The 27,961-nt window shown below is 42.6% G+C and overlaps 1 protein-coding gene across 2 annotated transcripts; it reads right to left on the reverse strand.

Moving 5' to 3' along the window:
- Nucleotides 1-605: 605 nt before the first annotated feature.
- On the reverse strand, nucleotides 606-27,105 carry ptpn3 (protein tyrosine phosphatase non-receptor type 3). 2 transcript variants are annotated; one of them, XM_026185622.1, is made up of 27 exons: nucleotides 26,910-27,105; nucleotides 26,163-26,219; nucleotides 25,494-25,635; nucleotides 22,846-22,980; nucleotides 22,644-22,686; nucleotides 22,373-22,454; nucleotides 21,140-21,184; nucleotides 21,005-21,057; nucleotides 20,679-20,796; nucleotides 20,487-20,574; nucleotides 20,295-20,383; nucleotides 16,253-16,316; nucleotides 15,676-15,878; nucleotides 15,463-15,588; nucleotides 15,181-15,342; nucleotides 14,966-15,059; nucleotides 14,790-14,867; nucleotides 14,633-14,689; nucleotides 13,047-13,203; nucleotides 12,737-12,912; nucleotides 10,738-10,828; nucleotides 10,453-10,514; nucleotides 8,773-8,919; nucleotides 7,946-8,074; nucleotides 4,314-4,459; nucleotides 4,063-4,198; nucleotides 606-1,275 (listed from the first exon to the last, which is right to left on the reverse strand). In XM_026185622.1, exons 3-27 carry the CDS (start codon nucleotides 25,560-25,562, stop codon nucleotides 1,201-1,203), a joined length of 2,625 nt encoding a protein of 874 aa, XP_026041407.1. In that variant the 5' UTR covers nucleotides 25,563-25,635; nucleotides 26,163-26,219; nucleotides 26,910-27,105; the 3' UTR covers nucleotides 606-1,200. The 2 variants fall into 2 exon arrangements, with proteins under 2 accessions (XP_026041407.1, XP_026041408.1); XM_026185623.1 differs by having other exon boundaries at nucleotides 26,159-26,219.
- Nucleotides 27,106-27,961: the final 856 nt, after the last annotated feature.

Genomic DNA, 27,961 nt, shown 5'->3' on the forward strand with positions numbered 1-27,961 from the left:
TTTTTCAAGTGTTTTTATTCCTGTTACACTTCCTAAAACATGACCTCGTTCTATACTTTCCCTCACTTTGTCACCCTGGAGCTTCCTCTGCTGTAAATATATACATTTCTTTACACAGCAGACTGAAAATATGAGCCCTGTGGAAGCTCCAGACTCATTCCTCCTCTTCTGTGATGAGTTCTGTGAGTCGATCTGTTGGCTCTGAATGCATTTATGAATGAAACGATCCTCTGATTACACTATTCACAGATTCTGTGGCATTATGTTCATTAGTGGGGATTAAAACAGCATCGCACTGAATCCCCACGAAAAAAGAAAAAAACAAAACACAGCACGGTGAATGGCACATCCCATTAAAACATCATCATCATCATCACGAACCAGTAGAGATGCCGCAGTCCTCCCAGCAGTGATACAGTTTGCTAATATTTTGTCATAACCACACCATTTGGGCTGATTTGTGATGCTGAGATAGCTTCCCTGATGTGATGCCAGCTGAAGCTTAAATGAGAGCGCCGCCTTTTTACCTCGGCGAGCAAATTCATTCTGTGGGAAGATGTGCACAAGACATTTCTTCAGCTACAAGTAAAGGACAAAAGCAGACACATGGGTATAAATCAGTGTTTATTGTGTGTCTTTAATAATTTAATAGTGATGGACGGTGCTCAACTTGGCGTGTTGCACCACCATGACTTTTTCTGCTGTAGTGATCTAAGGTCAGCCTTAATCTTCATCTCTGGACTCACGGACAGACTACAGATTACAATGATCCCAGTCAGCTTCTGCTCCCCCCCCTCCGTTTGATCCACTGACTGAGAAGCATCAGTCTAAGGCACATGTAGCTTAATAGGCAGAGGCACCAAACCAGAGTGGCCTCTTCTTCAGAAATTAGCAGCAGCTCACGTCAGTCTTACATCAGTCTCTATGGAGACCAGAGCCTCTATAAACTTAATGCACTTTCAGCAGAAACTAAGGCCGGCTAAGGTGTAAGATTCATATTCTTGCACAGACAGGCAGATCACAAACAGCTGTGCAGCTAGGTTCACTCTCATTATCCATGTCTGTGCTCCTGTCCTATAAGAGTCTTATCTGTTTTTGTTTGTTTGTTTTTTTTCTAGCTCTGTAGATCTCTCTGTGGAAGTCGTCTGCTATGAAAAGAGGCAGAAAAGTGCGGTTGTCTGGTCCTGGCGCTGATTTGGGTTACGGTGCTGCAGCTCTCTCCTGTTTCTCTTTGTAGACTCGCAGAATGGCTTCACACACAAACTGGAACTGACACTGCAACAAATAAAAACACAAAATATTATTAGTTACTAGAAAACAAAGCAGTTTCTGATGTGATAATACTGGCAAAATAATAACTTTCAAGAAAAACTCCACGTAGAGAGCGCATTAGCAAAAGACACAGTTCAGTGAGTTTGCAGTTCTGATGATGATGGTACCAGGACGAAGAGTCAGAGGAAGGAGATATTAAACTCAAACCCACATGTGTGACATTAGAGGGAAATCAGAAGAGTAACCGAGAGAACAATGTCACTGTGAGTAAAATAACAGCGCTGCGGTGAGATTGATAAAAAGCTCTCAAACAGCTACTGAGACGCCTGATAGTGTAATTGATTTGTAAGAAATTCATATCAGTCCTGTTTTCAAAGAACTGCATTACCAGTAAGAGTCTGTCTGGGTGGTTAAGAAGCCTCAAAGACCAGAAAGATGAGGATTTTCATGGGATTTTAAGAACACCCCCCCCCCCAAAAGCACAGAATAACAGCCACATTCTCTCCCAACATTAAAGGACGTCCTCTGAATGTTTCCATTACTGATACACAAACATATGGGGGAAACCTGAGGAAGTGCTCCATCAGCACAAAAACATCACAGAGATGAATCCTCAGGGAGTGGCTCTCCTTTCCAAAATAAGGGTGATAGTGGTAGCAGCAGAGGCTCAGGAGTATGCTTGAAGCAACGAGTAACACCTTTCCTCTCCTTCGACAGCTACCACCGAGGTGCTACAGAGCACGGCTTCCAACCCCAGCTTGTGCTAGTGAAGCTTCTCATAAGCCGCCATCAGTATTATACAATGGCAGTCACAAGGTTCTTAATTAGAGTTACAGATGGCAGAAACCAGCAGATGTCCACATCTGTGACAGTGGGCTTATATAAAAGGGCAATTCTGGAAACAGCAAGTCTTCTCTCTCTTTCTAAAATCTCCTGTGGAGTTGCACAAGGTGGTTTAAGAGAAAACTTTCAAGCATGCAACTAATTCTTTCAGGATTCGAAAAGGTTCTAATAAACCAAACCAGCTAGCTAAGCTCAATATTATTTTCCAGTTAATATCTGCACGTGTAATGTGAACCCATTCTTTACCCTCACGTAGAAATGAGCTAAATGCCTCTAACTTGGAGCACAGCTGCTCCAGGTCCTTTTGAGCTGAAATGTGCCAACTGGAGTGTCTCGGATGATCCTGGCGATCACCTATCAGCTGCTTGCCAAGGAGTTACAGGTATGTAGCAACCAGAAAGAGACGCTGAATTAACCCCGGGCCCCTCTGGGGAGGAAATCAAGGTTTGGAACTTCCTCCTGGAAGTGTGATTTTTAATCTATGGCTCTCTTCCACAGCTTGTATTTGTCCCGTCTTCCTCTCTGACCACCAACTGGTTGCAGGAGATGACTGCAGCTCCCTGAGCCGGGTTCTACCAGAAGTTTGTCCCTGTTAAAAGGGAGTTTTTCCTTCCCACTATCGCCAAAGTGCTTGCTCATAGAGGGTCATATGATTGTTGAGTTTTTTCCCTTTTCTCTGTAACACTGTAGGGTCCTTACCTTACAGCTTTGTTTAGCTATCTGTATAATCAATAAGAGCTGGAATCAGAGGAGTACACAGGGCCTGAAGAAGGGATGCAGCACAGGTGTAAACACACGTGCAGCTAGGGCTGGGCCATATCATACTGTTCACGGTAATACCGGTGTATGAAATGAAATATTGCGATAGAATATGTGTAAAACGCCGCGCAGTGCTTTTGTTTTCATACACACATGGCGGAAAAAACATGGTGGCGATGGAGAATGAGAAGGCCGAAAGCTGATCGTTGAATGTAACAGATAAACCAGAATTGGTTTGTAAAAAAAGGGTGCCAACTTCAGTGGTGTGGAACTGGTTTGGTTTTTGTCCGTCAGATACCCACCAAAACACAATTTTTGGTAGAACATCCAAGCGGCCAAAAAACCTGGGGCTGCACGGCGTCAACACAAGGGGTGATCCGCGTTAACTCGCTAACGGAGATTTGGGGCGTTAACGCGGTTATGGCGTTAATGTCATTTTAACAAGATTAACGCTGACAGCACTAGTTTTAATACGACTTTGGTAAGCTACGAAGCTGCACCGTTTGATCATTACGGCTACCATAGTCAGGAGCCTTGCGGAGTGATACGTACTGTGCTTCAACATAATATCACCGTATTGTGTGTGTGTAACCTCTTTTTAAGTTTTGTGGATATTATACATGGTTATGCTCAGGATATGTTGGCCTATTTCCACTGGACATGCTTTTTGGTTAAACTGTCACAGCAAGGAATTTGCATTTGCACTGTTAAAATTTTATATAGCTTTCATGCACATAAAAACAGCTGCTTGTTTAAGTGAAAATATATTGAATATATTGGGTTTATTGCCCTAATAAAGTTGTGAAGTTGTAAAGTATTTTGTCTAGAGTCAATTATATTGTCAGTTATATCGTCAGTTATATCGTTATAACAAATTTTCAAATATATATCATGATAAATATTTTTGGCCATATTGCCCTATGTGCAGCATACAGAAGCTACAGGAGAACAGTATGTTCAACCTTCAGAAGCTCCTCCAGAATGAACTGAATGGAAATGTGACTAAAAGTACTGTGAACACCTTTTAGGCTGTCTACAGTCCAACAGCCAATGAAAAGACAGAAAAACAGAAAGCAGCTAGAAAATCTCTTCAGATACAGATTATCATAATAATAAAAATCATAAAATAAGGAGGTTAATGAGGCAGAGAACAATCACAGAGTACAAATCCTTGTTCTGTCTCTGTACCGTGGTCTGAACCATCATGGCTCGTTGATCTCTCAGTGTTTTGACAATGTCCAGTGGGGACACTGGCTGACCCTGGTCCAACTGACTCAGCGCCGTTTCCATGGTGATCAGAACACCTGTCCGCCCAATCCCAGCGCTGCAAATGTAATTCAAAACAAACACGGCATTAAGTTTAGAGGAGATGAAGGTGCAGGGCATGCTGGCAGTTTAAGTATACCTTGTGTGTGTGTGTGTGTGTATTTGTGTGTTACCTGCAGTGTACCATTAGTGGCTCTTCACCTTTCCTCCTCTCCCTGACCGAGCTGATGAACAGCAGGAAGTCTGAAGGGTCGTCCGGTACGCCGTGGTCCGGCCACGCGACATACTGCAGGTGTGTGACTGCACGTTCCTCTCCCAGCTAAACACACGAGTACAAAAAACAGAACACACAAATGACAAACAGATAATGAGAGAAATGAAAATGAAAGCGTTGCATAATCAGTATTTAATATGATAAACATGGAGCCTTTTGGGAAATATGCCCACATTAGACGGCACGGGGCTGCAGGCTCAAATACTCTGACATTATTCAGTATGAGAGGAAACAAAACACCACAGAGAGAGCAGTGGAAAAAAAAAAAGAAGAGCAAAACAAGCATGTGGCCAGTAGGTGACACCGAGATTAGGAAGCGAGGGAGGGACGCAGAGAGATGAAAACAGGTGGAGAGTAGAGAGCACAGAAGACCAGAGCTAAAGGGAAAAAAAGTGAAGGCAGGGAAGAGAATGGCTGAGCTGAGAGTTTATAATGGGCATGTGGCCTGTGACTCCTGTGACTCCATGCAGGGATTAACTCGCTCCGCCAGAGGAACAGATGGGCCCACGCAGCAGTATCTGTGTACGCATGTGTGTGCATTCATACTTCATGCCTCCTTGAGCATTATCTGTTTATTTACCTGCTCGCCCAGAAAGGTGATGTGAAAGCCTTTAATCTGATAATCTGCCATATTACAATCAAGCAAACAAACTTCTCGCAAGGATCCTCACGTCAGCACAGCTGCCCACTCCCAACGACACAAACGGGGCCATGTAATTTGTCTGTATTCGCTAATGCACATGCCCGCCCACCCACCCACACACACATACAGACCAAACCACCCACATGGAAGGGACTTGTATGTTGGCTGCAGATAAGTTTGGCAGCTCCCTGTGGTGAGCTCCGTTATGTGGCATATGGCACGAGCATGATACATGCTACTGCAACATATAAAGAGAAAAGCCATGTGTTGGGTCACTGAGGTCATGCCTCTCCATGCTCCACGTGCACACGAGAGCAGGTGGGAACTTTGCTGTGGATAAAATGCAGTTCCTTGAATAGCCACTTGAGGCTTCAACTAAAAGTGAGTTAATCTCTGTAAAAACCCATGTTAAAATGACCAACTTCAGCCTGGTACAGAAACAGTTTTAGTCTCTTTTGCTAATTTGTCCCTTTGTGATAACTGTACCGGAGTAAAATGTTTAAATAACTCACCTGTTTAAATGTTTCATAGGCTTAAAGTTTTGAGTTGGCGCTGTCTTTTGGACATTTTTATTAGTCACCTAATGGAAGATGTGAGTGGGGGTCGAGGTGCCTGGGAAGGTATCTCAAAACTGTGTTGTAGACGTCTGACAGTTGGTGTCATAAGCCATCCCCTCGGTTCCATGGTGGTCGTTCACATTGGACATACATGGCCTCTTACTCTCCTTTCAAGGAGTCTCGTAGTGGTTTCACACGAAACCTCTTGTGGTACTGACCCATACCTCTATTTAAACCTTGGCTCATGTGATGAGGCACATCATTAATAGTAGGGACAACCCCCATTAGGGTTTAAATACCTGGGACTCTCTACCATTTGCTTTCAGAACTCTTAGATTTCACAAATCTGAAAGAAGTCATCCACCTTCTTTCCAAGCTCTGAGAACTGACTGAGAAACTATGCTGGCACTTTGCAAATCAATTTACTACTGATACTTGATCCTCTCAAAAGCAAAGAAAGGGACTGAGAATCCCAACTGTGCACAAAAAAAACAACAACAAAAAAAACAGCCATGCAATGACGCAATGAAGAACAAGCTGACCTTCCAATGTTTTCAGTGTTTGCTATCTTTAACTTCACTCTCTGCAAACATCACTACGAACTATGTTACAAAACAGTTGTTTGTTAAACAGTTTTTGAAGCATAAACTTCAAATAAACAAGCTGAGATTTTCCCTCAAATCTTTGTCCACCAAACCTTTCAGCTATGGGGGGAAAACCCCAGCCACACATGCCGTGAAGCTAAAACAGCAAAAGTTTCCCCTTTAGTGATGCTGGTGACTTTTCCCTCATTAGCCTGTGGCAATAACACCAAGTGGCTACAAGTAAATATTTATCTATCTACATCATTACTAAACCAGAATAATTGAGAGAATGGACACCGTTTCAAGTTAGACATTCATAGAAAATACAGGATAGACATTCAATGTTAAGTGCACAACACTAATCCACAGGCTCAAAGGAAGTGGTGAGTTTTTGGCAAGAGATATCAGATTTCTTTTTTTTTTTTTTTTTTACTATCCCACATATCAGAACCAAATTTTCCAAGCTGTTAGAGCCATGTTGGAGGGAGTATTGAGACTTGGACGCCAATCACTCGCACATGTTTTGTCCCAAAATAAAGTTATTCTGGAGAAACATCTGTTTGCTGCTAAGTAAAATACTACAATATGGGTTCCATATTACTCTTGAGGTCTTCTCTTTCAGTCTTCTGTGGTTAAAAACACTGGTTTGTAAAATACTTTTAGTGGCCTGCAAAATTTTTTTGGTATAAATCCAAATCATCAAGCCTCAAACAATGACTGGACACTGATAACGATGGAACTAAGATCTACAGCAGAAATATTTACTAGAAAACGATAAAAACAAACTGCTGTTTATCAATGAACTGAGGATGCCGGCGGCAAAGGAAGCCTTATGTACAATCTAGGGTCAAAATACGAGGGCAATCCCAAAAGTAAGGTCTCCTATTGTTTTAGAAATACGAACAGTATCGTTGACTTCCTGCCTGTTGGGACCACAATAAACACTGACAGGTGAAACAGTGGAAAAACTCAGAAGTGCATTTCAGAACTGGAGAAGAGGAATGCTGAGCAAGGGTGTCAGCATTCTCCACGACACGGCGCGTCCACACGTTGCCTGTCAAACTGTCGCTCTCCTGCAAAACTTTGGTTGGAACTTCATCACCCACCCACCCTACAGTCCGGACCCAGTGACTACCACCTGTTCCCAGAGTTGAAAGAACATTTGTCCGGAAGGCGAAACTGCAGCTATGACATGGGAATTGTAAAACTGCCACAATGTCTACAAAAATGCATCGACCGAAATGGCAATTATGTAGAAAAATAAATAAGTCTTCAAGCTTTAAAATGATGTAAATATTATGGAAAATAAATGGTTGTTTGTATTTCTAAAACAATAGGAGACCTTACTTTTGGGATTGCTCTCGTACATTGCAGTAGTGTTTTTTAGCTTGTTCTGTTTTCCTGCCTGTGTAATAAAACGTAATTAGGGAGTTAAAAATAGAAAACAAACACTTAGAATACATATAATGTGCTGTTTGCAACTTAATCTAGGTTTACATACATAGTGCCAAGACAATCGAGACAAGTTATACTCCAAAATAAAGAGCCCATAGGATGCTGCAGAAAACTCCAACAGCAAAGTAACCCTTCTACGAACAAGGGGTTGGTGAAAGCGGGAAGGAAAAACTCCCTTTTAACAGGAAGAACCCCCAAAAAGAAGCAGGTTCAGGGAGGGCCAGTCAGTTTGAGAGGACAGAGAAAAGAAAAACTAGTCGATTAACCGCTGCAGTTGCTTTTGCTACTGTACCTCTGTGTGTGTCAGGGTGAACTGCCGCGTCACATACGCCAGGTTACACTCCTCCGAGTGGCACTTCACTCGCATGGGCCCATAATCCTTGGTTTCAGGCGGATGCGGCCAGTACTGGTGGCACTTGGTCTGCAAAGTGTATGACATCACCAACAAATTGAATTACTTCTGGCATGAGTCATGAATCAGGATAGAGTTTACTACTGCTACTACATCAGCTGCGCTCTGCTCTCAAGAAATCAAAGTCATATTAGCAGTATGCTATGTTCCACCTGGCAATCTGAGGAACAAAAGCAATTCATCAGGAGCAGGATGCAAACTGAGAGTCAATATGTGTGCGTGTGTGCGTCTGTGCAATCCTCAAGTAGAAAGAAACTCAGGAGACTTGATGAATATCAGGAAAATGATCAATTAATGAGAACATCTGGTTTCCAAGCAACAGGCAAGCTGAGACAGAGACATGTGCATTCAGCAAGACCTTGATATCTCGCTGCCTTGGCGTGGATGCGCCTTCACCCTCGAATTATTTATCTCATTGGCATCCCGCTCGCACTTTATATTTAGCTATTCTGTATACCGCGAAACACTGTAATTACTCACAACAGTGCAAAATAGATCATTTCTGTGTGCCAACATCAACGCGGAACCTTCCAATTACAGCAATCATGTGACAAATTAAACATGAAACAGCATGTAATCACTATGTTAATGCACCGCTGATTGTGAGTTGCGTAATTTCAAGCGTTTCCCCTCTCTGTTCGCTCTTTACTCCTTTACAACGGTGGCTGTTACAGGATAAAAGCTCAAAAGCATAAAATGATGTATACCCGTCCCCTCTCTGTTAGAGTCGTAAGCATGATGATGGTGTGTGTCTGTTGCTCCCAAACAGTCTGCCAAAAGTGAGTGAAGGTCTGTGGTAGTGGACCCTGAGCTGCAATGTAACGTAAACATACACCAGACACTGGGGGCGCCACCTGAGAGAAATACAAGGAAACACACACATATACACACAGAGTGGATGAGTTTACATTAAAACATCAAACAGATACAAGCCCAAGCAGCAACGTCTGTGGACGAATGGAAGAAGCTAAGGTGGAAGTGCCAAACAACCTGCAATTCCTATAGTGGCCACTTGAGGCTTGCTCGAAGAGTGAGTCAGTCCACACAGACTTCCCCCTCCTTAAATGATCATGTTTACAGCATTAAAGTACTTTTGGTCTCTTTAGTCAGTTTAAGCTAAACTGTACAAGGCATGAATTTCATAACTTAGAGCTCCAACCATATGTCCCAATAGAGTTTCTTTATATTTCCGCCTCTGAGGAGCCTGACTGTTTTGTCATTTTTAAGGTGGTTTGAGGTTGAGCAATTGTTTTCCCGACTTTCTGAAAGTCATTCAAAGGTTTTGTTTGGACATGGGCTTCTTTTTCACTCATCTTTAATCCAGTCCTGGACCACTTTGAGAGTAAAACTTTTTTTGTGAAGCCACTTAGCACTGATCTAAAAGACATAACCCAAAACATGAACCAGTATTGTGTCTACACATAACAGAAACAGAACCAATTTTAAATGATATATTTAGACCTTTGTTACTAGCAGCCTGTTGCAAAAACACATGATTTGTTCCCATTTAAAGTTAGCGCAGTTTGACAGACATAAAATAGCATAGAAGTGACAGGTCTAAAAAAATATTTTCAGTAAATGTTCAGTATCTGAAAGTCATGTCTTTCAGAAACAGGAAAGAAACCACCAAGACCTGACACAGTGCCTGAGAGATGCATCTGGACCTTTAGCTGATCTATCTACTCTTCACTGAAGCCTCATCAGAAATGGTCTCATTGAAGGCTGGCTGTCAAGAACCTATTCTTAAGGGAGGGAAACAGGGAGAAAAGGCTGAGGTATGACAAAGTACAGAAGGACTGGACTGAAAGTTAGTGGCAACAGTTCTGATACAGTGATAAATCAGGAAGAGGTCAGGAGAGATGTACAACAGTGTCTCCCAGCCACTGTGAGAGCATAATGTGTCATGAACACTGCTGCATTTCAGCCAGCAGTGTTGGGAATCTTAATGAAAATAGGGTAGAACATACACATTATCCATCATTTGAAAAGTGAATGTCTTTCAAGAAGTCTGGAGAACTATTTCTGAACACTACTTAAAGAAATAGCAAGACATCTTTACTAAGAGAGGTCAGGATGTGTTGAAGAATAAAGGTGGTCATATCCAAATATTGACTTTTAAGCGTGACTGAACTGTTTTTGCCTTACATACTGTATTTTCATGTATGCTTCACATGTTTCAATAAATCACTGCACATATTTCCCATTTCCCTAGCAAAATCTAAAGAAATGAGGGGTTTGGCACAGTACTGTACGGTCGCTTCTGCATCCATAAAATCAACAAGTGTGCAGACACAATTTTGAATTAAAAATAAGACTTGGAAGTGGCTATTTCAATTTTTTATATATAATCTATGAACAAGACACAGTTTCATATCAGTAATATTTACCGTGATGTGGCTGGCATTGATATAATCCTCCTTACCCTGCAGCACCACTCTGGTAGTGTCATCTGAAAGTAGAGGAGGACAGCAGTGTGAGAGGGTCACAACAGAGCTGTCAGCAGACCCCAGCTTCAGCCAATTAAATTTCATGAGGAGTCACAGGAGAAACTTGCAGATCAAGGTTAGAAAGGCAGCACGGAGGTGGGTGGTGGGAGGAATTGAGGGATGGGGAAGCACCCGGCTGTGATGAGACCAACAGCAGGGCATAAACAAAGAAACAGGAGCACTTACAAGGCAAAATATCCCTATATCGATTCTTCTCCACGTTCTCAGGGATCCGAGCACAGCTCAGTGTCAAACCGGGCTTCCTCCTGTATAAATTCTAGAAAATACAAGCACATAAACACACCGAGAAACATACACAAACACAAACTACAAATTCCAGGCCAATCACGGTGTCTTGGCTTTAAATCTTCATGGATCAAATTCAAGTGAAGATTATGGCCAGCATCTGTTCAAACACAAACACTTAAAAGCTTGTTATGATCCCTCACATAACCGAGAGGGACAAACTAAATCCTGCTTAAAATAATAAAATAATAACACAAATGTGCCCGCTTGTCATTCATTCACGTCTATGAACATAGTACACCTTAAAATAATAATCCAGTATTCAGCTCCAATTTGCATCTTAACCCTCCTCTCGTGTTAGGGTCGGCACCGACCCATTTTAAATTTCAAATGCATAAAAAAATCACATACATTTGTTTATTGTTTCAAGGCTTTTTGACTTTGTCAGGAACCTCTATTTCTACAAAATAAAACAAAAAAAAATATTTTCACTAAATTATAAAATGCCCTAGTTGAAATTATGACCTTTGTGTTGTTAGGGTCGGCTTCGACCCAGGTATAATATTATGAGTATAAAGCAATAATTAAAGCCAAAACTGAAATCATAAGTGCACTGTCAGCTAAAACACTTACAGCAAGCGCCTCTCCTAATCATATGAGCTTTAGGGGATTTTTATTTTGCATGTTTTTTGCATTATACCTGCACAAAAACAAAACAAAATAAACACGGGCATGTGAGGTGAATTCACTATTTGAGTGGCCATTTGACTTCCAGAGTGCACATTTACAATTTGCAGCATACAAAAAATGAGAAGAAGATTCACAGTGAGCTAAGTTCAGGATCATATTTTTGGTGAAAATGAAGGAGAGGACACAGAGCAGCATAGCGATTCAGATGGGCAGGTTTCTAAGGAGGAAGACAATGTGGACTATCATCCAGAAGACACAGACACATCTGATCAGAGGTGGAGGTCACTGGTGCTGAAGCTACCCCTGCTGAAAGATTCAAGTCCAAAAATGGTAAGATCTTTTGGAGCTCAGTACCTCATGATGTACATGGCAGGGCAGCTGCTGCAAATGTCATCAAAATGACCCCTGGAATCACAAGGTTTGCTCTGACCAAAGTCAGTGACATCAAGCGATGTTTTGAGATTTTTATGCCATTGTCACTAGAAAGAATCATCATTACTATGATAAACCTTGAAGGAAAAAAAAGTCCATGGCCACATGATGAGGAATACCTGGATGCTTTCATTGTTCTTGCTGGAGTGTATAGATGCTGCAATGAGGCCACTGATCGTCTATGGGATGCATTGACAGCAGAAACATTTTCTGGGCAACGATGTCACTTCACACATTTGATATCATTTTGATTCAAGAGTCCTCAGATTTGACAACAGAGAGACCAGACCGAGGTCTGACAAGCTTGCTCCCATCAGGGATGTCTGGGAGAGATGGGTGCAGCTTCTTCCACTGATGTTCATCCCAGGGCCAGAGGTGAGAGTGGATGAACGTCTTGTCCACTTTTTGAGGAAAATGCCCCTTCCGGCAATATATACCCAGTAAGCCAGGGAAAAACGGCAGAAAAATCTGGGAAGCCTGTGATGCAAAAACCAACTATGCCTGGAATGTACAGATTTTCACAGTCAAAGCAGTGAGTGGCACCCCTGAGAAGAAACAATGAAAATGTGTGGTCCTCCATATGACCACTGGACTGCAGGATCACAATATCAGCTGTGATATTTTATTTTATTTTTTACCAGATATGACCTCGGACAAGAACTTCACAAAGGAAACTGAGGTGAAGCTGTATCATTGGGAAGTGATAAAAAGCCCACAATTACCCACGGCTATAACCAAAACAAAGGAGGAGAGGACTTTTTCTTTTTTTCAGTTTATATTAAAGGTCTACTGCTGAAAAAAACAAACTTTTAAATACCTCGAAATGGAAACAGAGTGAGCCTGTCTGTATCCCCCTCTCTAGTTGCCTCATGGATTCCTCCAGTGTGGGGGGGCGCTCTGACGGGCCAGGTGAGCGTGGCTTTTCTTCCTGTGGTTGGATGTTGAGCGTGAGGGTGGGCAGCGAATGCAGCAGGGATGTACCCCGGCCAGGACCTGTTTTAGAAGGACAGTTCAAGGCTGTAATAAATATTAATTGAAACATGACGGACAGAGTGCACACTTGGATCACATGCTGTCTCAGCACTTTTGTCTGACAGCGACACACGCACACACAAACACACACAAACCTTTACGTCTGATGAGCAAGGTCAGCTGCCTGGTGTGCGACTCTCTGCTGGCTCGTATGAACATGACAACCTGGTCATGTGTGTGTTCAGAAATGTCTCGACCATTGATTAGCACCACCAGGTCTCCTTCCATGAGTTTGGGGTCGCTTCGATCTGCCTACAAACAACAGAGAGTCGTGTAAGCAAACTTTGACTTATGAAGTGATTTAAAAACATTCTTACTATCATACATTTTGTCCACAAGAGATGCGGGCAATGGCAGCAACTCAGTGCATTTAGACATGTAGATATGGTCAAACTGAGCATCAGAAAGGTGGGAGAAAGATCCTTAAAGTGACTTTAAACATGCCACGGTTGTTGGTGCCAGACAGGCTGGTGTGTTCATATCAGAAACTACTCATCTGAGCCAACCCAACCATCTCTAGCGTTTACAGCAAATATTCAAAAAAAAAAAAAAGAAAGAAAGAAATATATATATATACAGGGAGCAGCAGTTCTCTGTGCCATAATACCATCATCCCGGTGTGTGATGGGATCCGCCAGGGCTGCCCTTTGATTCTGTTCATAATTTTTATGGACAAAATTTCTAGTCGTAGCGAAGTAGTGGAAGACTTTCACTCGGGTGGTCTCAGAATCTCATCTCTGCTTTTTACGGATGATGTGCTTCTGTTGGCTTCATCGGGTGATGGACTCCAGCTCCCACTGGACGAGTTCCTGCCCCAAGTAAAGGAGTGCAAGTATCTCGGGAGAGCGGGAAATGCGGTTGCAGCACTAATCCATCAAGGCGAAGAGAGAAAGCTGAGTGTAAAAGTTTGCAGGTCGATCTACGTCCCTAAGAATGAGATTGTGGATACAAGTAGCAGAAATGACCTTCCTCATTTGGGTGGCTGGCCTCTCCATTAGAGATAGGGTGAGAAGTTCAGCCATCCAGGAAGGGCTCAGAGTAGAGCCGCTGCTCCTCTACATCGAAAGGAGCCAGTTAAGGTGGTTCGGGCATCTTACAAGGATGACTCCTGGGTGAGGTGTTCCGGGCATGTCCCACCGGGAGGAGGCCTCGGGGTAGACTCAGGACATGCTGGAGAGATTATATCTCTCGGCTGACTTGGCCGATAGATATAAGCTCGGACCTAGTCCCTAAAATATTACATTTTTATATTTTTCTGTCATATTTATACAGTTAGTGTCAAACATTCATATTAAACATGGCCAGCATTTCAAAGACCGTGGTCAGCGTGTTTAAAAGTAGCCGTATGAGATAAAAACACAGGAGTGAGATGACTTGTAACACTCGGTATCCAAAGTATTTCATGCTTGGCACAGATTTTGTCATATTGTCATCTTAAGAGGCAATATAACAAGGAAGAAGAACTTGTCAACTCCCAGGATAGAAACATGGAACTAGAAATGAACATAACAGGGTCCCTTATGCTTTCCCAATGTAGATTTCATCTGATGAATTAGCTCATCATTAGTGCTCTATTTCTTTACAAATACATAACCACAAGCCAAAGCTGATTTTTTATTACGTGTTTATGTCTCATTGTTTTTTCATGTAAATTTGTGGAGCAATCTGAGTGCTTTCTTACCGGCGAGTCGGGTTTAACATGCGATATGGCTAGAGGCATCTTCTGATCAACGCCACCCTAACAGGAGGAGGCATCAGAAAATTAAACCGAGGAAGAGTGCAGCAGTAATAAACATAAAACTCTGAGTGTGCGTCGTGAATAACAAGCACAGACCTACCTTAACATTAAAGCCAAACTTGCCCTCCTTATCGGGGGCAATGCATATTAGCATCAAGTCACCGTCACCGGGAGCACCCTGCATAGATGATAACTCATAATCAACACACATATACTGAATACACACACATGAATAAATACACCAAAACACACAGAGCTGATGGTAAGATAACAGACCTTATTGAACTGGGGTAAGCTATCCTCGTCTGTTATGCTGTCATCGGCTTGCAGTGAAATGTCATCTGTCGCTGGGTTATAATCGCCAGAAATGCTGAAAGACATTAAATAAACAGAATTTTTTTAACAGTTTGGATGAACCGAAAGCTTTGACACATTCCTACTGATGCAGGTCTGTTTTATTAGACAGCGTTTCTGTTATAAGAGATACTAACTGCTGAGGTGAACCCTGCCCCTCACTGGTCTTGGAGCTGCTCACAGACGCCCGGTATGTGTAGAAGACATCTTCCCCCTCTGACATGTCTTTCAGGTCAGTGGTCAGCTCCATCGAGGACGGGCGAGGTTTACGGATGCCGTGGCGAACTCGAGGACTTCGCCTGCCGCAGACAGGAGAGAGCAGTCACTTTTTTAAAATCACATTACAGGAAATGGCACAAGAGGAATGAAGAAAGGTTTAATATGAAGCGCAGCGGAAAACTTAGTGCTGGTGACTGTACCAGTTGGGGGTGCTCGGGGGCGATCTGGAGGGCAGACTCTTGGTCTCCAGGTGCTCCGATGACAGCGACCTCCTCAGGACTGGGTTCCACACCATCCCCCCGACCACTCGCTGGCAGACTGGCCCACTGCAGTCGAAGACAGAAATGACAAATCAACTTAAAATTTCTTTGCCTTCCTGTGAATAAGTATTGCATGGATGTCCAAGGCCTCACCTTTCAGGTTTACTGTTGCCCAGGCCTAGGTGCTGTGTGATCAGCTTTCTGTAGGACTGAAGTGTGGTGTTTTTCAGCCTGGAGCTCCTGGGAGAGCGGTTAGAGGAAAAGAAGCAGTGATGGTCCACGCAGGATCGCCACAAGTTCTTACAGGTCTTGGGGCAGGGCAGAAGCAGAGACATCTCACAGTCCTGGGTTTCTCCCTGCAACATGCACAGTTTAGGCTCTAACTTGGTCTCTATACTGTAAACTGTAGCATTCAAGGTCACATCAACTTATGCTGCTCAGGTTGTAGTTTTAACTGGCAATAAAATCTTCTATCGCCATATTTTCTGAATGATTTATTAGCTGTCAAGCAGAGAAATGCAGAAAAATGTGCCAAAATTATGGAAATTAAAATCAATGCCATATTTCTGTGCGTCTGTGCACACAATGGAGAATAAAAATAAATCATAAATCTCCATGTGCCACAGAGAAAACAGATATGCCAGCCAAGAGTGTAGTGTAATTAAGAGCAAGAGTTTGCTGAGGGCAGATTTCCAAACTATTAATAAGGAATACTGAAAGGGGAACTCACGTGCTTTTGTTTCAGATGTATATCAAAGCGTTTCCTCTTAAAAGAAATCTTGATGATGTTCCCCCTGCGTGGAAACAAAAGGACGGGATTGGTCGAAAGGTGATGAATCACGAGAAAAATCATAGAGAGAGAGACAGAAAGAGATGAGCTTTCATAGAAACATAAGACCCAAAAAGTGCCACATGACAAGATCAAAACAACACCAAACAGCAAACGTAACATATACACTTCTGTGCAAAAGTCTTGAGCCACCACACGTTTAAAAAAACAACAACTTTACTTAATAATAATAATAATAATAATAAATTTTTATTTATGAGCGCCTTTCAAGTCACCCAAGGACACTTCACAATAGGATAAAACACTTAGTAAAACAATGGCAGAATAGGAGCAATAAAATAAAAGCACAAGATAAAATTAACAAACAGTGGATTCACAGTGAATATGCAGATTTGAACAGATGAGTTTTGAGTTGGGATTTAAACTGTGGGAGAGAACCAATGTTTCTTATTTCAGGGGGCAGAGAGTTCCACAGCCTGGGAGCAGAGCAGCTGAAAGCTCTGCTCCCCATGGTAGTGAGGTGGAAGGAAGATACAGCAAGCTGGATAGAAGAAGAAGAACGAAGCGAACGGGCAGAACAGGTGGTGGTTAACAGGTCAGAAAGGTAAGGAGGAGCGAGGTTATGAATGGCCTTGAAGGTGAGCAGAAGAAGTTTGAAAATTATCCGGAATTTCACAGGGAGCCAGTGAAGTTCCTGAAGAACAGGGGTGATGTGCTGGTAGGAGGGGGTTCTGGTGATAATGCGAGCAGCAGAGTTCTGAACCACTTGAAGCTTATGGAGGGATTTTTGGGGGAGACCATGCAGAAGAGAATTGCAGTAGTCAATACGGGAGGTAACAAGACTGAGGACAAGAATGGACGTAGACTGGATGGAAGGAGAAGGAAGCAATCTGTTAATGTTACGTAGATGGAAGTAGGCAGAACGGGTGAGATTATTGATGTGAGATTATTGATGTGAGATTTATAGGAAAGTGAACTATCTAGGATGACACCTCCAAGCAGCCAGACTTTGTCGTAATTTTCAAAGTGCTCTTGAGCAATAGTTCTCCAGGCTTTGTAAACATCTTTGGGCATTGGCTGCTTTTTCACTTAGTTTCATTCGTGTTCTTGTACCTGACCATTTTTGGTACAATGTTTTTTTATCTGTTAAGCCACTTAACAGTGAACTATGAATCATATGTGAATCATCTGTTATGTGATGATCATTTCATCATAACAGCCAAATTAACAAAGAACCAGTTTACGTGATATCTTTAGGTTCTTTGTTACTAGCAGGCTGTTGCAAAAACATGTGAATTGTTCCAATTTTTATTAGTCGGATCTATGAAAAATGAAAAAGATAAAGTTTGACAGGCATAAAATAGTATTTTTGCACCAAAAAATTGTTTCCCAAAGACATATTAGCTGAAAACTTGACATATCTTGGTGTAGTGTACATTGTGTGCCTAAAATTGTTGAGGAAACTGGACAGGTGGATTAGAAAAGAAGAAATGACAGGTCTGAAAAACTGCAGCAGATGAAAAGTATTTTCAAGTCATGTCCTTACGAAACAAGAAAAACATCCAGAGACATACATCTGACCCTTCATTTCATCAACTTACTGTTCACTGAAGCCTCATCAGAAATGGCCACAGTGGAAGGGTGGCAGACAATCCATTTGTAAAAAATCGAAGCAGGAGGAAAAGGCTGAGGTACGACAAACTAGGGTGAAAATCAGTGGCAACAGGTCTTGTATTGTCATGAATCAAAGTAGGAAGATTTTGGTTCAAATCATCATCAGTATACAGGGAGTGCAGAATTATTAGGCAAATGAGTATTTTGTCCACATCATCCTCTTCATGCATGTTGTCTTACTCCAAGCTGTATAGGCTCGTGAGCCTACTACCAATTAAGCATATTAGGTGATGTGCATCTCTGTAATGAGAAGGGGTGTGGTCTAATGACATCAACACCCTATATCAGGTGTGCATAATTATTAGGCAACTTCCTTTCCTTTGGCAAAATGGGTCAAAAGAAGGACTTGACAGGCTCAGAAAAGTCAAAAATAGTGAGATATCTTGCAGAGGGATGCAGCAGTCTCAAAATTGCGAAGCTTCTGAAGCGTGATCATCGAACAATCAAGCGTTTCATTCAAAATAGTCAACGGGGTCGCAAGAAGCGTGCGGAAAAACCAAGGCGCAAAATAACTGCCCATGAACTGAGAAAAGTCAAGCGTGCAGCTGCCAAGATGCCACTTGCCACCAGTTTGGCCATATTTCAGAGCTGCAACATCACTGGAGTGCCCAAAAGCACAAGGTGTGCAATACTCAGAGACATGGCCAAGGTAAGAAAGGCTGAAAGACGACCACCACTGAACAAGACACACAAGCTGAAACGTCAAGACTGGGCCAAGAAATATCTCAAGACTGGTTTTTCTAAGGTTTTATGGACTGATGAAATGAGAGTGAGTCTTGATGGGCCAGATGGATGGGCCCGTGGCTGGATTGGTAAAGGGCAGAGAGCTCCAGTCCGACTCAGACGCCAGCAAGGTGGAGGTGGAGTACTGGTTTGGGCTGGTATCATCAAAGATGAGCTTGTGGGGCCTTTTCGGGTTTAGGATGGAGTCAAGCTCAACTCCCAGTCCTACTGGCAGTTTCTGGAAGACACCTTCTTCAAGCAGTGGTACAGGAAGAAGTCTGCATCCTTCAAGAAAAACATGATTTTCATGCAGGACAATGCTCCATCACACGTGTCCAAGTACTCCACAGCGTGGCTGGCAAGAAAGGGTATAAAAGAAGAAAAACTAATGACATGGCCTCCTTGTTCACCTGATCTGAACCCCATTGAGAACCTGTGGTCCATCATCAAATGTGAGATTTACAAGGAGGGAAAACAGTACACCTCTCTGAACAGTGTCTGGGAGGCTGTGGTTGCTGCTGCACGCAATGTTGATGGTGAACAGATCAAAACACTGACAGAATCCATGGATGGCAGGCTTTTGAGTGTCCTTGCAAAGAAAGGTGGCTATATTGGTCGCTGATTTGTTTTTGTTTTGTTTTTGAATGTCAGAAATGTATATTTGTGAATGTGGAGATGTTATATTGGTTTCACTGGTAAAAATAAATAATTGAAATGGGTATATATTTGTTTTTGTTAAGTTGCCTAATAATTATGCACAGTAATAGTCACCTGCACACACAGATATCCCCCTAAAATAGCTAAAACTAAAAACTACTTCCAAAAACATTCAGCTTTGATATTAATGAGTTTTTTGGGTTCATTGAGAACATGGTTGTTGTTCAATAATAAAATTATTCCTCAAAAATACAACTTGCCTAATAATTCTGCACTCTCTGTATATGGAGGAGAGGTACGTCAGTGGGTGTCTGCAGACATTTGTAAAGCTCTGTCATGGTTTGGGAAATTCAGCCAGTGTTGTTGAAGATCTTGTTGAAATTGAAGGAATTATGAACACAGAAAAATACAATCCAACTTTGATCACCATGCAATATGATGTGGAAAGGGTCTGATTGGCCAAAGCTTCATTTTTCAGCATGACAGTGAGTTGTGGATTGGCCTCCCCAGAACCAGGACCTTCAACATTAATGAAGCAGTGTGGGATCATGTTGACAGCGAACGGAACAAAAGGAAGTCAACATCCACAGAAGAGCTTTGAATGCCCTTCAAGAAGCCTGGAGAACTATTGCTGAAGACTACAAGGAAGCTGCCCAACAGAGTTCAGGCTGTGATGAAGAATAAAGGTGGCTGTACCAAATACTGGCTTTTTTTTTTTTAGGTTTGAACATGTTTCACACGTTACATTTTCTTAGCAACATATAAAGAAACGAGGGTTGACTCAACAAATTTTGGGAATGCAAAAATACCTGGATTTACATAGCAAAACAACAAACACAAGAACAAAATAAAAGCTGCAGCATTAGGTTGTAATAGTACTCCAAATTAAAAGCTTGATTAAAATAAGATAAGCAGGACCATCACTCACCACGGGAAGAAACTGGAGCAAATCATATTACAAAATATTGCAACACCACTTGAAGCCAAACCCACCATGAGAGGGGCATTGTTGGTGTCCTGGGAAAGAGAAGATGAGGAAAAAGACAAAAACAATCAAATCTAAAAAGAAGAAGTAGAAGTCAAACCATGACACAAGATGTTAAAAGTTTAGTCACAGTACCGTGGCAGCATGCAGCTCCACTCCGTACAACTCTAGCGTCCGTGCTGTGTTGAGAAAACAGAGCTCTGCATCGCTCTTCTTAAGCCCTCTGAGAACATGCAGTCACATATAACAACAGCAACTAACTGCACAACAAAGCAGCCATTTTTATTATTTCAGTGGCGGCTAGATGTAGTGAACTGTCTTAATTACTTGTGTTGTGGATGCAGATCCTCCACTTTAGATAGGAAGTCTTCATCCTGTTCAGGGATGAAGTGCCATTTTGAGAGGTAACCAGGGAGCCAGGACGGACAATGATCTCCCATTTCCGCTGCAGATGTTGGTAAGAGACACTGAGCATCCATCCACACAGAACAACATAACCAGCAGCACACATCCGTGTATCCTGACATCTGGTGTACTGTAAGAGCTGCTAATTGAGAGGATCGAGAGCATCCTCACAGGAATAATTACTCACAAGGTTATTATTGAGCCATTAATCATTTGGGTTTTTTCTAGGAAGAGATCGTGAGACTTACACTGCACAGCATAAGAAGCCAGCACTACAGCTGCGCTCAGTGGGCACTGCAACCTGCAATCATATTCGATGATTACACTAAACATAAGCTGTGCACAAGGGAGAGGATACTTGAATTTGATTTTCTGTTACTAACCGTCCTTCTCTAATGTCACTCCTGATCTGGAGGAAGTACAGGTGCCTGGAGGAACAGGACAAGAGGAACTTTTAACAACCCACACCTTTGTTCTGTAGCCTACAGAAAACCCTTTGAAGCGGTTTGACCTATTGCTACTGCTAAATATGTCAGCAGGCTAGCCTTACTGGCTACGAGTCAGAAGGTCCAGTCACACTAAAATATTTCAACAAAGATTTTCTCACACACAAATACCCCCGACTGTTCCAGGTTTTTCGCTTACGCTGTAAAATCTCTCACTGAGGATCAAATGGGAATGGCAGCACACGTTTTACACAGAAAATAACCATCAAATATCTGTTATTTTGGATCATCTGGTGTTGCAGATTTTGTTTTGAATATTTCAATAACTGCTGAGGCTACTGAAAATCGACTTTCAGACATTCGTGTTGCCTTCAGGATCAATCCTAACAATTTTTGATGAACTGGTCCCTTTTCTATCCAGCGCTTCACGCCGAACAGAGCACATAAGCGCCGTCAGCGATAACATTTAGTTCAAAGTTTCACAGAGCTGCTAGAATACCGCAAGACTCTTCGTCTCGTGCAGTCATCATTTGGAGGAGCCACTGCTTCACATGAAACTAGTTATTTGGCCTAGGAGTAGGCCTGTAAGATGCAAAGAAAATCTCTGTTATTCAGTAACACTGTATAATACTGTAATGACAATATAACACAAAAAAAGCAAATACTTAAGTGTGCATTTAAGATGTAACAGCTCAAACAAGGGTTTTTCCTTTAGTTTCTGAGAGGCTAAGGTACATTGTTGTAATGCTCAGGCAGTGGGAGGTTTTCTCATTTTCCCACTCGCTATTATCCTGCTGAAACTACTTTCCCTTATTCACAAGGGGGTCGCCACAGCAGGTAGCTCAGCATGCTTGACTTGGCAGATTTTTTACACCGGATGCCCTTCCTGACACAACCCCCAAAGGGATCTGCATCTCTTCCCAGGACCAAACCAGGGAGCCACTGCTAGCTACCTATCCTGCTCTTGGTATAAATATAATGTTCTCTGTCTGGCAGGTTTTCTTAGCAACTACACTACATTCCTTCTTTTGTGTTGTGTTTATCACATATCTTTGTATCCCAGTGATTATAAAAGTATTAACTAATCATCACAACTTAAGAGTAAGCCAAACTACTAAAACCCAGTCGAAAAAATGAGAAAGCCATCTATGATAAGCGTCACGTACTAACCTTGTCTGTTCATCCTGCAGAGAGTTGGGATCAGAGATGAAGAATCGTACTCTAAAGTTCAGATAAAAGGGGGACACGAGGCCTGCAGAGAAATAGCAGCTTATCAAAAGTGGAACACATCCATGGGCACAAGTTCACCTCAATCTTAAACTGTTCCTCTTTTCTATTAGACTCTCTCTTTATCTAAGCATTTAAATTATATTTAAAATGGCTAGAAACATAATTCCAGCTGAAGACAGTTAATTCTCTGCAGGCAAAACAACTGAGATACCTTTTATCTGCTTCTTCAAGGGCTTCTCGGGCTCCAACCATCTCTGTAAGAAAGGCATTCATTAAGTATAATGGCTAACTGGGGCTAAATAAAACCATTTATGTAAGCATGCCCCGTGGTTATCATCAACTAAACAGCAATCAGCATGTGCAGTACATTACAATCTCAGTTGCAATGTGCAGCAGAGGAACAGTGAGCTCACTGGAGAGTGTGTGTTGGCTGTGATAGAGGCAATGGCTGTGCTGGATTCTCTGATCTGCAGACTGAAGAGCTGCCTCTCCTGCAGGCGCAGGTGGTCGCATACTAGGTCCAACAGAACCACGCCTTCATCCTGCTTCTGAAAGATGGAAACAACAACAAACAGCATCACAACCAGCCAAACTTTCCGGTTGCTTATCTGTACACAAAAATACACCGATCAGGCATAACATTATGACGGCTGACAGGCGAAGAGAATAACACTGATTATCTCTTCATCAGTGCACATGTTAGTGGGTGGGATTTATTTGCAAGCAGGTAAACACGCTGTTCATGTGTTAGAAGCAGAAATAATAGCCAAACGTTGGCATTTGAGCGAGTTTGACAAGGTCCAGATTGTGATGGCTGAACGACTGGTCAGAGCATCTCCAAAACTGCAGCTCTTGTTGGGTGCTCCCGGTCTGCAGTGAACCAAGGAAGGAACCAAGTGGTGAACCAGCGACGGGGGTGTTGGGTGCCAAGGCTCAGTGATGGGTGTGGGGATCGAAGGCTGGCCCGGGAGGTCTGATCCAACAGACGAGCTACTGTAGCTAAAATTACCAGAAATGTTCATGGTGGTTCTGATAGAAAGGTGTCAGAATACACATAGTAATGGTGTCCATGCTGACCCCCATCCATCACTGAAGGCACCAACAATGCAAGCATCATAACTGGACCATAGAACAACATGGAAGAAGGTGGTCTGGTCTCATTAATCGTATCTTATTTTATATCACGTGGTCCGGTGTATATGCGTCACTTACCTGGTGAACTCCTGGCACCAGGATGCACTATAGGAAGAAAGCAACACCGGGGAGACAGTGTGATGCTTTGGGCAATGTTATGTTATGTGGATGCTACTTTGACACATATTACCTACATAACCACTGCCACAGACCCATATACCCTTTCATGGAAACCGTAAATACTGATGCCTCTTTCAATAATAATAATAATAATGCGCCCTGCCACAAAGCAAAAATGGTTTAGGAATGGTTTGAGGAGCACAACAACGAGTTTGAGGTGATGACTTGACCTCTAAATTCCCCAGATCTCAATCCAATCAAGCATCTGTGGGATGTGCTGGAAAAACTCGATCCATAGAGGCTCCACCTCACAGCTTACAGGACTTAAAGAATTTGTTGCTAACATCTTGGTGCTGGAAACCACAGCACACCTACAGGGAGCCTAGTGGAGTCCATGTCTCAGTAGCTCAGGGCTCTTTGTACAGCAAAAAGTGGGGCTAACACAATATTAGGCATGCCATTGATCTTATCAGGCAAAGGCACTATTAATCATCTTGATCTATTAAGTTTTGCTTTGCAGCAAGCTCCACAAGCTTATTTCTCACCATATTAGGCACTTCAACAAATTCTAACAATGGTTTTGGTTTAGATCCACCTTTCCTCAGAACACATCTTTGTTTTACAACACTCCCTTCTCGAGAAAATTACTCTGTCACCCCCGGTCCAGCTGAAGCCATAACCCAGAAAGCGCTGTCTTCTTGGCTCATACACAGCCCACATCTGACTTTTCTTTAGGCTACATTTCACACTGACGAACAGAATTGACTGAGGCATATGACTGCCACAGCTCAGCCACAGGTCTGCCACATATGGGCCAGATGTCAGGTGTCACACCCAGCACCTGTCATAGCCTGTGTCGCCACAGCTCATGACATTTTGAGCTCCGCAACCACAGCCCAAAATGTGTCTGCAGACTTTTTTCTTTCTTTTTTATGATGCTTTTCTTTTTTTTTACTGAACACCAACGTGACTTAGCACACCATGTGCAGACCCCTGCTGTGGAGTGTCTTGGCATGTATTAGTAAATCAGATAATGTTTATAATGTACACATCCAGGGACTTCAGAAAGCCCATCAGCAGCACAACATTCTGTACTTTGAGCTGTTCACTGATTTATGAATCCCTCTGAGGGACAACCCTACAGCTCATCTGCATTTCCTTCTCTCTTTTTCTTCCCGCTTTCTGTTACAGGAAGCATATTCACATCACCAGAGGACCTTGTTTACTAGAAACTGCGGCAAACAAGGTGTGTTATTCTTTTGTAGCAATGTACACTATCTGGACACAAAATCCAGGTGATGATCAGTTTAAACCGCCTCTGCCTCCCTTAGAAATGCTTCAGTGAAAGTCGGCGAACCTTATCCAAACAGAAGCAGCACAGGAGCCAAATAAAGACAGTAATGGAGAGTTGGAATTGGATGCTCTTTATGACCACAGCACTCTCACTGTTCTCCCATTGTTCACATAAAAATGCTGCACAGAGCCTGTCCTGGAAGGCAGTATCACGCCTGTCAGTGTGTATACTGCCATCAGAGGCCAATGTGATACGCCGACAGCGTTAAAGGCTTCAAGTGTGGCGATCACTAGAAGGAGATGAGCATGCCCTTCGAACCAACGTCGCATTGTTGAGTGAGAGATGTGGATCAATGGGAACAGGAAAGAATAGTCTGCCACTTCATCACGTGTGACGCAACAATCATTAATAGAGTGCACGGGCAGAGAGAAGTAACATGTAATCTGCTCAGAAAGGACATGTGTCTGTGTGTTTATGGGTGTGTTTGCGTGTGTGTGTGTGTGTCTTACGCACACTGACTCTGAAGGTCTCGATAGTGCCGTCCAGCAGCTGAACCAGGCAGAGCAGGTCCGGTTTTGGCATGTCTGTTACCAGGGTAACTCTGCCTCCCTCTCAAGACAAACGCCCTGCCCTCAGCCTGTCACCGAGAGGGGACCTGGAAACACACAATCACACACAACCACACAAAAGTGTCAGAGGTTTCCAGCCTGTTGTCTTGCACAGAAAGCACCTCCCTTCTGGATGACACTGTGTGGTGAGTAATATATGTGCCTGATGGAGCATCAGACTGCAGTGAGTAATGCACTGTGAATGTGAAGGAGTGACTGTAAGTGTATGTGTGCATGGTTTGTGTAATCCCTTATTATTTGGCCTGGGTTTGAACATGTCCCTTCCCTCTCCCTGCTGCTCTCTCTCTCTCTCTGCATCTCCCCGCCTTTCACAGGCAGCTGAATGATAAGAATGTTAAACATTTTCAGAGTTGAACACGCCCCATCGACAGTGCTACACTGATCCCAGACCAACCAGAGAAGGAATGCATGAACACAAAAACATGCACTACAAATGCACACATGCATGCATCCATGTATTCATACATGTCTGTGTGCACGCACGCTCAAAGGTAAAAACAACTCTGACACTGCGTTCCATGTGCAAGCATTGCATGTGTATGTACATACTTACATGTGTGCAGTCCTCAATTTCCAGGTGAACCGATTACTGGATCTGGCAGGCCTGTTTCTGAAAGAACACACAATGTCTGAGTTAATGTTTGAACACAGTGACACACTCTGAATATATTAGAGCAGAGCTGATGTCAATCAGATGACTGGTTTTCCATAACAACCCGCTCACAGGCAGACCTCTGATGAATTAACAAGTAAATGTTAGATTTAAAGGCAAATTCATCATCATGTGGCGACTGTGGCTTCACTGCGTCCTTTGCATCTTGTACCTATTACTCATATGTTGTGGCTCAATCGTACCAACGAGGGAACTGGGGAAGAATTAGCCTATTTTATTGTGGTAATAAGGCATACTTATGCTATAACGTTACCAGCACACAAGTTACAAACGTGTACTGTGGATAAACTTAGACGATAAAGTTCAAACAACCCGGTTTGTGCTGCTTTACCTGATAAATCACTAACAAACAGGGCCTGTCTCAGTGTATTAGGCCCGCATTTCTGAGCTCCGTCTGTCTCAGCCTGTCGATAATAAACTCTGTCGTGACCTCGCTGTACTTTGTACCACAGCGCGAACAAGGAACCTGTTGACAGCCTAAAGTTTCTCTGCTGCTACACCCAACAGGAGGAACGCACAGTACTGGCAAACTTTCCTCCAACCACCGCAGTCCTCGCTAAAGCCCGGCCAAGTTCGTGTTTTCTGGGAAGAGAAAGGTTTAAAGGACATTAAAAAAGGCTTTACTACCTCAGTGGTGCCGCTTCAGAGACGGGTCATATCCCTCCGGAGTGTGCGCGGAGAAAACCTCGGAACGGGGCCTGTCGGAGGAGCCAGGTATAGTAGGTAAATATCCGGGACAAGTTTCTCATCCCTGCCTGCGCTGACTCCGCGCGGCCCCGCCCCTTTCTGCGCGCCCACGCTGGGAGGCGCGCAGGCAAAGCAGAGGAAGTCTGGAGCATAGACTGTATATAAAGACAGCCTGTAAGAACAAGGCCCTGCATTAACAAGCTTGCAGTTTTATGTATGCTTGTGCTTCAGTAACAATAAAGCTTATCTTACTTTATCTTTTTAACCCCTCAAAGCCTGAATCATGAAATAATTGCCTTGAAAAATCTTTTAACAATCAAAATAAAATTAATTCGATATTAATTAAAAGCAGAACAACAAACGTTATCGCAAAATTTTAAAGTGACATGAAAATAAAATACACGATGAAATGTTTTAAGTTTGCACTTTACTCTACTCAAAGATTACATTTTTTACAATTTACCTTTTTTGTGATTATTAAAGGTGACTGTGTCTTATTTTTATAATGATAATAATAATAATAAGATAATAATATATTCGTCTCATTAAGTCTGAGATCTCTCTTTCAAACCAGACACAAAAACTAAAAATATATATGCAAAGCTCAATGAAGTGCTCTAGTTTCAAAACAGGAGAAGCACTGCAGCAATGTGCAAACACATATATCGTTTTTTCTGACAGCAGACTGATGATTTCATAAAGCTGTTCGCTCAGGAAAAGGAAAAGGTGTTTTTTGTCCAACTTTAGGATTACAAAAACAAGAAAAGCCTCCAAGGTTCTTCATCAGACTTTATATGCTTCAAGAAATGTTCTGGCTTGATGTCACCATCTACAGGACACTTGAAGTACTGCGGCTCTCTCCTCCATGTCCTCTCATAGTAATACATAATAACAAAAATACACTTCCAATAGCTGATACTGACCAAATCCGAGAGACATGTAAAAACAAAACTGTCTTTAACTGTCATAGTGTTTGATGGTAATGATATGCA

This window comes from Astatotilapia calliptera, chromosome 11, assembly GCF_900246225.1.
Source record: "Astatotilapia calliptera chromosome 11, fAstCal1.2, whole genome shotgun sequence".
Lineage (NCBI taxonomy): Eukaryota > Metazoa > Chordata > Actinopteri > Cichliformes > Cichlidae > Astatotilapia > Astatotilapia calliptera.